This window comes from Castanea sativa, chromosome 9, assembly GCF_040712315.1.
Source record: "Castanea sativa cultivar Marrone di Chiusa Pesio chromosome 9, ASM4071231v1".
Lineage (NCBI taxonomy): Eukaryota > Viridiplantae > Streptophyta > Magnoliopsida > Fagales > Fagaceae > Castanea > Castanea sativa.
In genome coordinates, this window is record NC_134021.1 from 28003213 (window position 1) to 28019180 (window position 15968).

Consider the following 15968-nt stretch of genomic DNA (forward strand, 5'->3'; position numbering starts at 1 on the left):
TAACCCCCAAGCTTTGGATTTTTAGATAGGCATATTATTGTTTTTTCTTTTTAATTTTGGTAGATTGTAACTAGGACCAAAGCTATGTGTTCTTTTGCATAGATTGTAACTAGGACCCAAAGTCTTGTAAGGTTTAATTTACCAAAATTGTACTTTTCTTTATTCCATCAATAACATTCAAAGTATTCTGAATATGTATTTTGTATTTAGTTTTTTCATATTTTTTTGTATAAAAAATAAGTAGCAACTCCACACTACCACCCCAAAAGAGAAGTGTCCTTACAAGCACCTAAATCTTTTCTTGAGAGGCCCCTAACTTTTGCGGTCTCTCATTGCTGGGTTTTGAAGGAGTTGGGCCCAAAAAGTAGGCATTGGAAGAGACTGGCGAGACAGACCAAGCAAACAAGCCCAACAAAAGAATCAAGCCCAAATAACAAGAAGAGAGAAGGATTTGTACGAGTCAACTCTTCTTTAACTTATGCAACACCACCGAGCCCAATGAGTGTGTAAGTAAGGAATTGTTGGGGATTTGGGTCGTCTCCGGCAGTTCGATTACTCATAGAGGAGGTGAAATTAAAAAACCCCACCTTGGTTTTCCTGGCGAAAACCAAGGCATAAACTAGTCGAATGAAGGGGCTCTAACAAAACTTAGAGCTCATGTAAGGGATTGTAGTTCCGAGTGATGGCAGGAGTGGCAGTTAACCATGTTATGGATGGAAGACACATAGGTAATATTTAAGAGTTGCTCCAACTCTTATATAGATGCGGTGGTGCTCAAGGAAGACGATGAGAGCCTGTGGAAAGCTGCAGGGTTCTATGGGCACCCTGATGTGAGCATGCGGCACAGTTCATGGGATTTATTGAAAGCTCTCCACACCCAAGCCAAGATGTTGTGGGTGGCTTTTAGGGACTTTAATGAGATTGTCCACCCTAATGAAAAATTAGGTTGGAGAGATAGGGATGCCAAGCAGATGAAGGTGTTTAGGGAGACACAAAGCGGATGTGAACTTATTGATTTTGGGTTTTGTAGGGCAAAGATATACACGGTGAAATGGAAAATTTGGGGACTAACATACTCTTGTTAGGCTTGACAAGATGGTGGCCAATGAAAGCTGGAAGGAATCTAGAAGCAATGGTCCACCACGTATCTATTATAGCATCAGACCATTATTTCTTGGCCCTTACCCCGAAGAGGAGCAGACCCTAAAGGAAAAGAAAGTGGTTCTTCTTCGAAGCGATGTGGACAAGAGAGGCAGAGTGTGAAGAAGTAATCGAATAGGATCCTTACAGAGAAGACTCAGACCTCCCTATCCAAGACAAATTGATAAGGTGCCAACAAGAGCTAATGCGGTGGAATCAAACCGTATTTGGCAATGTAAACAAGACTCTAAAGTGAAAGCAAAACCGCCTTCAACAACTGGAAGCTCTCAATTCTCTTAATGAATCGAAGGAAGAAATAAGTACATTGAGGAAAGAAATTAATAAAGTGCTTATCAGAGAAGGTGATGTGGAAGCAAAGGTCGAGGGTGGAATGGTTAAAGAATGGGGACAGAAACACGAAGTTTTTCCATGCAGTAGATAGCCAGAGATGGAGAAAAAACAATATTGAAGGCCTTATGGATTCGATGGGAGTGTGGCATGAAGAGGATGGGGAAACAGAAGCAATAATTTGGGATCATTTCAAGTCCATCTATAGCTCAGATTGTCCAACTAGCTTTGATGAAAGTTTAAGGGCTATTGAAGAAAGAATTTCTCAAGAGATGAACAATGAGTTGCTGAAAGAGTTCATGCCTGAAGAGGTCTAGAGGGCTTTCAAACAGATGCACCCTACAAAATCATTGAGTCCGAGCAGTATGTCTCCTATATTTCACCAATAATACGAGGATATTGTTGGGCCATGTGTGTTAAACTGTGTGTTGCAGGCTTTCAACTCAAGCATCATGCCTAGCTGAGCTAATGACACCTACATTTGTTTGAACCCCAAAACAAAAAACCCCCCAAAAAATTATTGAGTATCACCCGATCAACTTATGTAATATGATATGCAAGATCAAATGCAAGGTGCTGGCAAACAAACTTAAGAAGATTCTACTAGAAGTGATCAACAAATCGCAAAGCACATTTGTTCTTGGAAGGCATATAACAGACAATGTACTTGTCGCGTTTGAAATGATGCACTCCAAAGATCAAAGGAGGGAAGGGAAGGAAAGGCTAATGGCCATTAAACTCGACATGAGCAAGGTGTATGATCGAGTTAAATGGCACTAGTTGGAGGCAATGATGTGAAAAATAGGTTTCCAATAGAGATGGATATCTCTGGTGATGATGTGTGTTTCTGCTGTGACCTACTCAGTGTTAATCAATAGGGAACCAAGGGGTGCTATTACTCCCTCTAAAGGCCTCCGCCAAGGGGACCCAATCTCCCCATACATGTTCCTCCTGTGTGCAGATGGGTTATTAGAAATGTTAAGGAGGAAAGAAAGGGATTATAGTATCATGGGCATGTCGGTTAGAAGAGGGGCACCCAGAATATCCCACCTCTTCTTTGCAGAAGACAACATTATTTTTTGCCAAACATCATTTGGGGATTACGAATAAGTTGCTAAGGTGTTGGCAGAATATGAGAAGGAATCAAGGTAGAAGTTGAATAAGGAGAAAACTTCCCTCTTCTTCAGCAAAAATATGAGATGGGATATCCAAGAGTTTGTTAAGGAAACGTTTGGGGCTCAGATTGTTCAACAACATGAGAAGTATCTAGGCTTATCCCCTTTGGTGGGCTAGAGTAAAAGGAAAGCTTTCAACTGCATCAAGAACTAGATGGGCCAAAAAATTGTTGGCTGGAAAGGCAAGCTTTTGACCAATGTAGGCAGAGAAATATTAATAAAGGCGGTGGCTCAAGCTACCTCCATGTACACAATGAGCTACTTCAAGCTCCCAGACTCTCTGTGCTCGAATTTGAACTCTATGATGGGAAGTTTTTGGTGAGGGCAGAAAACAAATGAAAGAAAACTTGCCTGGGTTTCTTGGAAAAAGCTTTGCTCCCCGAAGATCGAAGGTGGAATGGGGTTAAAGGATTTAAAGGCTTTTAATATGGCTCTACTGGCAAAATAGGGATGGTGAATCCAACAAAACCCAGACTCATTAGTCCACAAAGTGTTCAAAGCGAAGTATTTTCGTGAAGACATCTTTTATGAAGCTCAATTGGGAAAAAAGCCATCCTACATATGGAGGAGCATCATGGCAACTAGGGAAGTAATTAAGGAAGGATATAGGTGGGTGATTTATAATGGGAGGAATATGCATATCTAGAATGACAGATGGATACTAGTTACGGAAACATATAAAGTAATGAGCCCAAAAGTCCTGATCAGCGGAGGAGGAGAAATGGTATCAAGTTTGCTGGATGAAGAGAGTAGAGCATGGAACACGAAACTAGTTCAGAACACCTTTCTACCACATGAAGTAGATGTGATTCTAAGCATCCCCATAAGCCCCATGGCTCCGAGAGACTCTCAGGTGTGGGCTGAAACCCCAAATGATATTTTTACAGTCAACAACACATACAAAGTTGCATCTAAGTTGCTCAAGGAAGCTAAGGAGATGGACAATAATCCAGGATGCTCAGACAATACCAAAATGCAAGCTCTTTGGGATTTAAAGTACCCTAGCAAAATTAAGCACTTTCTGTGGAAAGCTTGTAGGAACATCTTGCCCACAAAGCATTGCTTGTAGCGTCGAAAGGTAATTATGGACAACAAATGCAGCTTATGTGGGGAAAGAGAGACATCAAGGCACATTATGTGGAGTTGTGAGACCACCAGGGAGACGTGGGATGTATTAAACATCAAGGTCACCAACCTAAATGCAGCCATAGAAGAGTTCATTGACGTGATTTGGTTGCTTCGGGAAGATGAAAGGGATAAAGATTAGGAGGTGATAGCCACTAATGTGTGGAGCCTGTGGAATAACAGGAACGCAGTAAGACGTGGTGGGCAATTCAAACAGGGGAAAGTCATAGCTACAGAAGTGCAAAAGCATGTCAAAGAATTTCGTGCAACCATACCTATCAATCCCCCAATGGCCACACCACCCCCCAAGAGGTGGTCACCTCCGTCGCCTAGTTAGTATAAAGTCAATGTGGACGGTGCTATGTTTAGAGATCAAGGAAAGATTGGTGTAGGAGTATTTATTAGGAATGACCGAGGAGAATTGATGGGAGCAATGAGCAAGAAAATCCATTCCCCTTGGGAGCAATCAAGGCCAAAGTGAAAGCAATGGAAGAAGGAATTATGCTGGCGTGGGACCAAGGATTAAAAAACATCGGCGTGAAAGGCAACTCCTTGACCATTATTCAAGCTCTAAAAGGCATAACCCCTTTACTACCTCTATCGAGAAGGTTATTGAACATACTAGCTGATGTTTAAAGAAGTTTGAAGCTTGGAGGATCTATCATTCAAGACGAAGCAACAACACAGTTGCTCACTCTATGGCCAGAGATGCCATTTCGATTTCATACTCTGTAATTTGGGTTAAGGATTTTCCCCCCATAATTGCTAATCAGATTCTATGTGATGTAATAGCTATGGACTCTTGTCCTGATTAATGAAATCAAGTCTAAGTTTTTCATTAAAAAAAATTATCTAAGTCAAATGATTGTTCTTCATATTTTAATGAATTTTAGGTTTGAGAACTAGGTTATTGATAAGACATTAATATATTGACTTTTGGATGAATTAGTAAGCAAATTAGCCCTCAATATAGTCTTGACATTAGAATTTCATAGAAGTAATTGCATATTTGCATTCTACTTGAACGTTGAGTGGGAACCACCGCTGGTTCATGAAAATAAATTATAGAATTATGTTTATTATATTAAATTCACAAAGCTAGAAAAGTTAGAATTCCTAATAAATTTCACTGGCTAAGTCACATGGTTAGTGAGAGTTTGGATCACCCCTACCCTAATCAAGTCCGATAAAGGCCTATTATAGTTCACTCACCCAAAAACAAGACATAAACTCTACCTTGGGCCAAAGTTAATTTAAAAATTGTAATTCCTAAAATGTTTGAAGCATTAATAGGTGATATTTTATTGAGGTATATCATATGGGTATATTCAGCATTATTAGATCAAATTGTTAGGATAGTCTTACCGTATTTCTAGAAATAACATTGTTTAATTTGGTTCTGAAATCCAAGTTAGATTGAAAATGCATAGATTTAGTTAGTTACTAAATTTTGAAATTAGTAAATTAATTCGCTAAAGTCTTTACTAACAAATTCTCCATTTACAATCTTTAAGGGCTTGTTTGGTCGCAGTGAAGGTTTACCTTTAGTAGCATGCCTAATTGAAGGAGATATAAAATGTCAAGAAATTTGGACCCTAATTAATATATATATATATATATATATATATATATATATATATATATATATATAGAGAGAGAGAGAGAGAGAGAGAGAGAGAGAGAGAGAGAGAGAGAGAGAGATGGATTCAAGTTACACCTAGTGTAACTCTAAAAAAGTTACACATTTTTAAAACCGTAGATTTCTAAGAAATCTAATAGTTAAAAAATCACTATAATTAATATCATCTTTAAAATTAATTGCTTTCCATATTAGCTAACTGAATTAATTTGAGAGAATATTATATTATTTTCTTTTCTACTTTCTTTCTCTTTCCTAATTAATTCATCCCTAGCATTGTACAAGTGCCCATTCTCAACGTTCTTGAGTTGCATATTTTATTTCTCATGGACCATAAGTATCAGTGAGTGGAAAAGGTGCAGAGATGGTGATTTTTGGAGTGACTGGTGGGTTTTTGGAAATGTCAGGAGTTAGTTTTAGGGCATACTGATTCTTGTTGTGAATTGCAATTTGTTCAATCAAACGCCATCATTGTCAACTAAATTGTTGGACATATATATGTAATGATTAGCTAGATAGATTAATGGTGAAACAAAAAGTTCTGTAGACATTATAATCTGTTGTTACGTGAACAAAACCTATTTAACATTTAATTGGACTATACATAAACAAGCCGTTGAATCATTTTACCATTCTTGCACATGTAAGGTGGTATAGGTCCAGTCAAGAAATTCTCTAGCCTTAAGACTCTTGGGAAAAAGACTTTTTTTTTTTTTTTTGGACAGAAGCTCATGGGAAAAGACTTGTTTTAAAGAAAATTGAGAATAGGCACACAACTCTCTCATTAATTGCAGTTGCAGATGTGTTATTACTTTTCCTTGCGTCTACAACCCAACCATGTGAATTGTGCTAAGGGAGGGATTGATTTCATGGGCTCTTGTGGGCCTCTCTAGGACCAATTTCAAGTCTTGTTTCATATGGATGATGGGCCAATCCAAGTAGGCTTGGGCTGGTAATTTTGGTTCTTTTAATTAGAAAAATAAGTGGGCCTTGGGGATTAATTGTGCAGGCCTAATTCAACTCAATTTCCGGTTTTTATTTTCATGGATATTGGGTTGTAGAAGTGGGTTTTGGGCTGAATTTGTGGGCTTTCAACCTACTTATTTGCATCCAAAAATTTGCCAATACAATATTCTTTCAAGAGTCTAGGTACACATGATGTAGCTTCGAACTGGTTCTGAGTTCTGAGTTCTGAGACCAAACCTAATACCAGAGAAAACATCATAAAACAAAAATACTTCCTAAGTTAGGAACTGCTGTAAAGCCTAGGCACGGGCGATCCAAAAAATCCAATCCGTGAACAATCTGTTTGGCTAAATGAAGACAGTACGTAGTTGGACAATTGATGTTATTAATTTACGGTACTTATTAGTCAAACAAACTAATTAATAGAGTAGCTTGCCTAGATCTCAAATACCATAAGTATAAGGAGAAAGAAAGTATTCTATTATTTTTATGTTGTCCAATGCCAATAATGCCACTTCTCGATCTAGTACATAAAATATTAACTTGGGGACAACACATGCCGTGACAACCCATCATTCAGAAACAAATTATAACTATGTTGCACTTAGTTTTGTTTTTATAATACGCTGATTGCTAGCATTTCACACGCCTTGTCGCTTATGTCAACGGGTGCCAAAACATTTTTTTTCATATTTAGGCAGCGTGACGGTTTGCAGTTTGCACTATTATCCAATTGATGCAGTTAAATCCATCACATTAATTGAAAAATAAATAAATTCTTGTCATTGGTTCTGTTCAGATTTAAACTTTTAAAGACTTTTCATAAAGGAATTCGTAATAAATTGGTAGATTTGCACCTATAAAATTAGAAGGGCAAACCAACCGAATCTTTTCTTTACAAATACAAAACATGTTAAGTTTCTATTTTCAGTAAATCATTTCTTTATGTTTCTATCATCTCCTCTTTTTTTCTTTTTCTTTTTTAATACTAAATTTTTTTAAAACACACACACACACGAGGAAAGAGAAAAAGATTTTAAAGTAACTTACAGTAGTGTATATTCAAAAGAACCTAACTTTTGGATAGCTAATGATGTCTAGGTACTTTTAAAGGTAAAAAAGAAGAAGAAAAAAAAAGTGCTTTTTTGGGTGTTTGATGTGCTCCATTTTACCTTCTGTTTCCTTTTGAATGAATATATATATATATATATATATATATATATATATATATATATATATATATATTAGGCTTTATCTTGGGATGTTAACTCAAATTTTAATTTTTGATGAGAAGGATGATACCCTAAGTAAGTGAGTTTGGCTCCCATAGTTTTTTTGGTAACTTGCTTGTTAAAGGCAAGACAAAAAGATTTATAAAATAAAAAAAATAAAAAGAGCTTGTTTATTTATAATAAAAAAAATGCTAATTTTGTTTCTTATTTGATAAAATGTCAAAAAAAAAAAGGTAAAAAACTTAGAAGTTAGATGTACATTTGATCTTTTTTTAATCTCATAATTTTCATTTGACTTATATTATGATTGCTTTGGGATTGTAAGTGTTACACTACACACATAATACTTGAGTACTCTACAATGATCTTTTAAAATAACATATTAATGATCTTGTGCTAGATCCTGATTTTCATAAGTGGGTTTGGAGACTAGTTCAAATTCAAATAGAACCGATCCCACATCAACACTGAATTACAATTTATTTGGGACGGAGGGAGATGAGATGAGAGTATAGAGGAATATGGTTAGAATATACTAATATTTAGTATATTGTAGTCCTCTTTTATTTTCCTCTCTTCTACTCTTCTTTTATTTTATTCCATCCAAAAATAGGGTTATTTAAGTGAATATATGTATAGAAAATAACATATCTCACTCATAGTGTAAGTGAACTTGTGCATTTAAGTCAAATAAAATTACATTTTTCTAATAGGACAAAGTTTAGTTATAAAATCGGTTGTAGCCTTAGGCTACAAACTCACTTAATATTTTTTTATTGGAGATGAATTTTGACAAATCCACCATTAGATTACATCTTCTTCTTATTTCCTCCGTGTTTGCAAAATTTTAAGAAAATTAAAGATCAATAACTATGTCATCAATAAATTTTAAATTGCAAGTTTTTGTAATTTAAAATTATGCATAAAATATAAGTTTATAGATTATATAGTAAATAATATCCGATTGACATAAAATTTAACATGTGTATTAAGAACATAAAGAACATGTAATTTAATTGTTAGATTTTTAAAATATGCAGTAATATTTATTTTATGAAGTAATTTTATACCTTAAAGTTACAATCAATTTTGTAATTAAACTTTACTCTTTCTAATATAAGTGCACTTAATATGAATAGATTTGCCTGCTTTTTGTTCGCACATTCAAAATGCGTAAGCCTTTAACCCTTTTTGATGGAGCCTCTTCAGCTCTTTCCGTACTACCATGACAAAACTGGTTCAGTGCACAAAGGAGAGAAAAATGGTTGAAATAAAATGTTTTCCATGATTTCAAATGTTGCCTATATATAATATAAGTATATTATTTCACCCAAAAAAAAAAAGTATATTATTTATTAATTAATTAATTAATGTAGTAATTGGGAAGGAAGAGGATGACAATTGACAAGTGGAGTCGTTGGCAGGGCAGCTGTCGTGGCCACAGGCCAAAAAAAATGACGAAGTCCCTGCTCTTTAATTAGTCCAAAATAATAACTATTTAATTAAGCAACTAAAGAAAATAAAAATGTATAATAAGACATTTTAAATTACTATATACGATATCTCTAAGGAAGGACCTACACAATCACATACAGTCATTCACAATCTAGCATCCACGTACTGATGTTTGCCATTTCGATTTTCGACTGCCATTCGTTCGCATTTGACTGGGGCCCCGCCCCTTTTCAATTGGATCCTATCAAATCCAATGACCTTTTTGAGGCTTGACCAAATTCATCATTTTTAGTGTCCCATCACCCATGCTGTTATGCACTAGGCGAGGGCAAATCGGCCCAATACCATCTTTTTCAAAACAATTTAGGTAAAAAATACTGTTTCAGAAATAATTGGGAAAATATCACTTTTTCTAGTACTCTTGGTGAGCTCGAGTACCGGATTTTCTAGTTCTACTGTGGCATGCTAGCGTGGCATTTCGGATTCAAAAAATGCCACTTAATACTCGAGTTCAACAAACTCGAGTACTGTATACTGTGGTACCCGAGTCCTCTAAACTCGGGTACCAATCTAGATTCACGCCAGTTTTGATGGATAATGCCATTTAATACTCGAGTTTCATGTGCTCGAGTACTGTTAACAGTACCCGAGTACCTGAAACTCGAGTACCAATCTGGATTGGCAACCATCTATTTGGTGTATATGATGCCCATGGTACTCGAGTTTCAGGTACTCGGGTACTGTTAACAGTACTCGAGCACATGAAACTCGAGTATTTCTCACTAAAACCTGTGAAAGTTCAAATCTAATCTCTCATTTCTTACTCACTCACCAGACACACTCTCCCTCTCCACACCCAAAACTTACAAACCCCAAACCCATTTCATCGCCGGCGACCTCGCGCTCTCAAGCCCATTTCATCGCTGGCGACCACGCACTCTCAAACCCATTTCATCGCCGGTGACCACGCACTCTCAAACCCATTTCATCGCCGACGACCTCGCACTCCCAAACCCATTTCATCGCCGGTGACCACGCATTCTCAAACCCATTTCATCGCCGACGACCTCGCACTCCCAAACCCATTTCATCGTTGGCGACCTCGCACTCTCAAACCACATTGATTGCTGAAGCTTGTTTTCTGTGGAAAGTGTCTCTCAGCTAAATCTCCAAGGTAATGCAAGAAAAGGATTTAGGATGGCTTTGAAGGGTAGATTGTGCAACATCATTTGTATTATTTGTATTTAGCGATTTTCCTGCCATTTCTAGGTTAATTTATCTTTCAAATATTTTTTCATTGAATAAAGGTATGATTTATATCTGATTAGAAAATGTAGGAAAGAAATTAGATAGTGCGTAGAAAAGAAAATGTTGGAAAGTTTTATGTGATAAAGTGGAAGAGAGAAAGCAAGAAATGGTCGAAGTAAATAAATAACAATCTCAGTGGGATAAACAATGATACCTATGCGTAGAAAACTTAAAATGTTCTCATACGTAGCATATCTATATGCATACCTCTCAAATAATGCATAAATAAGTCGCATATAGTGCAATGTAGCCAAATGAGAAATACAATGATAATTAGTATTTATCAATAGAGAGTAAATTCCAACTTATAAATATCAAATAATCATACCCTTGTGTCATCTGATCCAGATATCAAAAGCGAACCTTTGGAATTTCGTGCCACAGCATTAACACAACCTTGATGTCCCTATTGAGAGAGAGATAATAAACACAATTACTTTTAATACATTGTAAGAACTTTGAGACCAAATACCATTTACCACATAGTTTTATATACTAATTGGAATTCCCTGGTCCTTGGCTTAGCACTTATTTTTGGTAATCACTAATCCAAAATGCTAGGGAGTCATAAATACCCAGGGCTTTCACATAAAAAATAAAAATTCTCAGCTCCTTCCAAGAGACGCTGGATGAACTGAACTCTTAGCACCTTTTTTTTTAATAAGTAGGAATAATTTATTAAAGAAAGACCACTACATGTACAATGGACACAAAGAAGCCTAACGTATTACATGATTAATTGTAGGCAGAATCTCATAAGAATAAATTACACACATTTCATGATTATAGGTGTAATCTTAGTAGCGCTATTTTACATGTGCCAAGATTTTCCAACCATTGATGAGCGTCAATGGTTTGAAAAATTGATCATATCCACAATGCTAGGTGGTGTCATAGCTAGTGCTTTGTTGGCTATTTGGTTGGATGATATACTTGGAAGGAAAAAATTGATAATTTTTTATAATTATTTTCAATACTGTGGGTGTTCCAACTATTGTCGTTGCTCTAGCTCCTAGTTATATTGTCATTGGATGAATTATACTAACTAGAATGTTAATGGGAATCACTATAATGACCTGCACAATAAATTGCAAAGATTTTTCTCCATAGTGATTGAGATATGCTAATTATAGTGTATTTAGTCTTGATTCCTATTGGGCAATTGATCTCCTACATTACAACCATAACCTTAATATGCTAACATTCTTTTTAAAATTTAGTAAGGATGGATGTTTGGGTCGGCATAATTTCATCTATAGCTCAATTCATTTGACCAAAGTATCTCAAATGAGATGCTATCATTTTGATTTAGTTTATGGGTGTTTGATGAATATGCTAATGGGCCATTAATCACCTTTAATTTATGCCAGGTATGAACCCACATCGAGCAGGACCCTCTATAGGGACTGTCTTGACGAGGCAACCTATGCATCGTTCAAGTTTGCTTTGGGATGCTCCTTTGGCAGGCGAGGTATGCACTTGTGTCCAAAATCGTAATCAATATATGTAGTAGAAAGATTTTGGACATTATGTTTGAAGTGTAATTATTACGTGGTTAGTGAATGCTATTATTAATACTAAGCTGCTTTGTTTGCAGGAAGTGCCAGGTGTCTGACTTGTCGTCACCGAGATAAAGGTCTGTTTGATGGTGGGTTAGATCCACAAATTGCCACTTAGATCACAGATGCGGGGTTATATGGGCTACTCCGGGTCCCACATATGGACCTTGACCATGCACTGATCACAGCCTTAGTGGAGAGATGGTGGCCAGAGACGCACTCGTTCCACTTGCCCCACGGTGAGATGACCATCACGCTACAAGACATAGAGGTCATCATGGGGATACCTGTACATGGCTTGCCGGTGGTAGGATTTACCCATATGGACAACTGGCGTGACTTTTGCATGGATTTGCTAGGTACCCCCCCCTCCACCGGACAGACCAGTTGGTACAAAAAAGAACACTGCAGTGTTGGAAGGGCCGAGGATAAAAGCCAAATGGCTGGAGGAGTAGTTTCGCAACCCTCTTCCTGCTGACGCCACTGAGGTGCGTGTGCAACAGTATGCTCGGTATTACATACTCCAAATGTTGGGTAGTATACTGTTTATGGACAAGTCTAGCGAACAGCTCTCAATCATGTATCTACAATTTTTCAATCCAATCAGCAATGGAAAGAATTATAGTTGGGGTAGTGTAACATTAAGTTGGCTATATAGACACCTCTGTAAGGCATCAGAGAAGACAGCCAAGCAAATTGGTGGTGCACTGCTATTAGTGCAGTTGTGGGCGTGGGCGAGGTTTCCACAAATATGTCCTGTGATGAGGCATCCACACCAGACATTGCCCCCAGGTCCACTTGCTGTCAGGTATGTAGGATCTTCAACTTAGTTATCGTTTTACATTTCCGCATTAATTTTTTTCGCATGGGAATTATGTAAGTAACTAATATGAAGGTTATGTCTGTGTTGTTTGGTAGATGGAAAGGGTCTAAGATAACAACTGACCATCCAATACATGTCCTACGCGCCTATCATGTGTCGCTTGCTTCGCTCCGGCCAAATCAGGTATCGTGCCTTACAAGTGAGAACCAACCACTTTATGGTTGTTTGTATGGTTGTTTGTAAGATATCGTTACACATATATTGTCAATATGGTTGTTTGCATTTGTTGGATCATTGTAGATTGTCTGGGAGCTATATAGAGATTATTTGGGTTCCCTGCCCGCATATTGTACGGCAGGCCAACACATATGGAGGTCCATCGTGCCGCTCATACATTTTTGGGTGGTTGAAGGCCATCACCCCGAACGTGTTCTTCGACAATTTGGGATGAAGCAAGGCGTACCAGACAATGTCGATACTTCAATTGAACTTCACAAGATAACACTCCAAGGCAAGCACGAAAAAAATTGGGCTCAAGAACATGCCACTCATATTGCTAGATGGGCTGCGCATGCCACAATTGCGGAAGCACCGCCCTTTCATGGGGTAATGAGCTACAATGACGAGTATTTGGTGTGGTATCGTCACATCACTGTTCGGCATATTACAAAAGAGACCTCATACTGGGACACTTTGGTAAGTTTACAAAGATTGTTCTGTTATAAATGTACCTCGCTTCGCATAGTTTAGTTCCAAATCCTAACACTACTCTTGTATACTTGTGACAGGTTGAATCACAGTTGAGGATTATGGCGAAGTTCGAACCAGGGTCTGAGATCTACACCGACTGTATGAATGCCTTGCAATCTGTTGAAGAGATCAGTCGATTGACCTTGGACGATGCACGCACTGTGGGCAACACAAGTGAACCGGCTGTAGGCCGTGGTCGGCAAGCAGGTGGACATCGAGGGCATGGAGGTCGTCAATCTAGTCAGGACCATGCATCTAGTCGGCGTCCCACAACTGCGAGCCGTCACACATCGGGTGGGCGTCACACACCCGTGCATGACCACACGATGGAGGAGGCAAGTCAGACATCAAATGAGATGTGTTTGGACACTGGTTATGACATGGGCTCCATGGCACATGATGATGCGGGTTCATCCCATACGTTTGCCCAGACATGTCGGTCCCCATCCATGGTTCGCAATGATACCTGCCCACCCACATCCTCTCCCCACTGACTACTGGCACTATCCCCGCAGATGTATGTGGTAGAGATGAGATGAGATTCATGCCCACCCCTGGTGCCATCCAGACAGAGATACCCATCCCCCCACCTGAGGCTTCACACAGTGAGGATCGGCCGCGAAGGCCGCAACGGACACGGACACATCCTCCTGACTGTGGGACTGGACATGGTACTCCCCCTCTTATACCGATTACATATGCATCTCTTTATGGTTAAATGATTTGAATATGAGTATTTGCTTGTGTTCTTTTCAGGCAAGGTGAGACCAGTCAAGGAACCAGTGAGGAGAAGAAAACGGGGATGATTTTCGATGGTCAATCGCATTGGTGGAACCAAAGGGTGAGACCAGTCAAAGGTCTTAGAATCCAACCTTGAATATTGTTGTTTATGATCTGCTTGAATCTTCTATTTCAAATAATCAGATACTCGAGTTTGACTTTGCCTTATATGATTGTATGTTTTGTCTAATATATAAGAATATAGCTGTATGTGCAGTCAAATAATTTTTTAACTAAAAGACTTGCTATACACTTTTCCCAGCAATGACATCAATCATTAGAATTGAAATGAATGCATTTCCACAATTAATAGTGATAATTTAGTTCAATGAATCCCAACCCCCTTGGCAGAAACTTTAGAAATGATTCAATTGTACCGAGGACCTGTCTGGTTTCAAGTTAAAGATTCTGTGATTGCTGTCATAGTTAAGGTTGTTTTTTGGGTCTTGAAGGTTTCAACTTTAATATTAGTTATTAAGTTCTTATTATTTATGAGTTTGGAATTTTATGGTTTGCTTGGTTATATATCTAATTTGCATTCTTTCACTTCTCAATTTCACTGTTCAAAATTACTGCTTCACAATTCAATGAATTCTGCAGAAATCTGAATCTTCACTGGCAGCAATACTGGCTTCTCACAGCTGTTATTTCTGCAATATGGAGTCAATAAACCAAGGAAGAACACTACACAACCTTGTGGGAACTTGTCACAACCCAAACTCCATCGGACAATTGGTTCTTATGAGTCACAGAAATGCAACCATATTCTTGGGCACACTTCTGTTCATGCAACCATGATAGGGAAGTGTTGTGTCTGACAAGAATTCCCTCTCCTTCAAAGTGTTCAAGTTAATTGGTATGATCCACGTCATTGTGTCTGTCCCAGCATCAAGGCTTGAGTCCTTTTTTGGTTCAGTAGAGTTACTAGCTTAGCACTAAAGCATTTTTTTTTCCACCCTACAGAATATCTGTACATCTAAAATGTCAGTAAACCGCATGTAATGCATACAACTAATATTTGGACTATAGAAGAGGTTCAGGCATATTTAAGTTGTTATCAGCAGTTCTTCCTTAATCCTGTGCTAGTACTTATATGGTTTAATTAATTAAAATTGAACTGTAATTGTGACCTACACTTTGAGTCATTCTTTTAATTGCCATTCATCATTTCGGAGCTACAAGGAATTAACAGGAACTGCATGGAGCCTCACTTATTTTGTCAGCTTCTACTTAATAACTGTGTTACTGCTTTTAAATTTGGTAAGTTTTATTTACTATTGCTCCATTTTTTTTTTCCAACAATGTTGCCTATATGTTTTTTAAAATTAATAAGTTACACAAGCACTTAGTGTGGTCTGAACCCACTATAGGAGAAGGAGGTGCCATATGAGCTAAAGCTTATTGGCCCTTTCTCCATGTGTTGCAGAAGTAAATTGCCTGCCATTTGATTGTTTTGCAATTTATGAGGCAGAGCAACTTTGTTTCTTGAATAAGATGCTGAAGAAATAGATTTTCAGTAATTGACTAAAATTTAACATAGAGAGTGACAGTAATTACCTTTATGTATGAAGCATTCATGCATAGTAACTTCACAAGGGTCAGCCCATAACAAAGAACAGTTTTGGTTTGGCTAAGTTAGGGGCCCCGATTCCATCCCAAAAATTTTAC

At 37.8% G+C, this 15968-nt stretch overlaps 1 protein-coding gene and 1 long non-coding RNA gene across 2 annotated transcripts; both read left to right on the forward strand.

The window, feature by feature from the left end:
• Positions 1-12107: 12107 nt before the first annotated feature.
• Positions 12108-14014, forward strand: LOC142608996 (serine/threonine-protein phosphatase 7 long form homolog). The gene is made up of 5 exons (XM_075780643.1): positions 12108-12306; positions 12626-12755; positions 12866-12953; positions 13071-13466; positions 13559-14014. Exons 1-5 carry the CDS (start codon positions 12108-12110, stop codon positions 14012-14014), a joined length of 1269 nt encoding a protein of 422 aa, XP_075636758.1.
• Positions 14015-14102: 88 nt separating this feature from the next.
• LOC142608632 (uncharacterized) lies at positions 14103-15085 on the forward strand. Its single transcript, XR_012839554.1, has 3 exons — positions 14103-14191; positions 14277-14361; positions 14901-15085. It is a non-coding gene; the product is annotated as an uncharacterized LOC142608632 (long non-coding RNA).
• Positions 15086-15968: the final 883 nt, after the last annotated feature.

Coding starts and splice junctions, on each gene's coding strand:
- LOC142608996 (XM_075780643.1), top strand. CDS start 12,108: ATGGACCTTGACCATGCACTGATCACAGCCTTAGTGGAGAGATGGTGG. Junction 12,756..12,865: donor CCAGGTCCACTTGCTGTCAG/GTATGTAGGATC, acceptor GTTGTTTGGTAG/ATGGAAAGGGTCTAAGATAA. Junction 13,467..13,558: donor CCTCATACTGGGACACTTTG/GTAAGTTTACAA, acceptor TACTTGTGACAG/GTTGAATCACAGTTGAGGAT.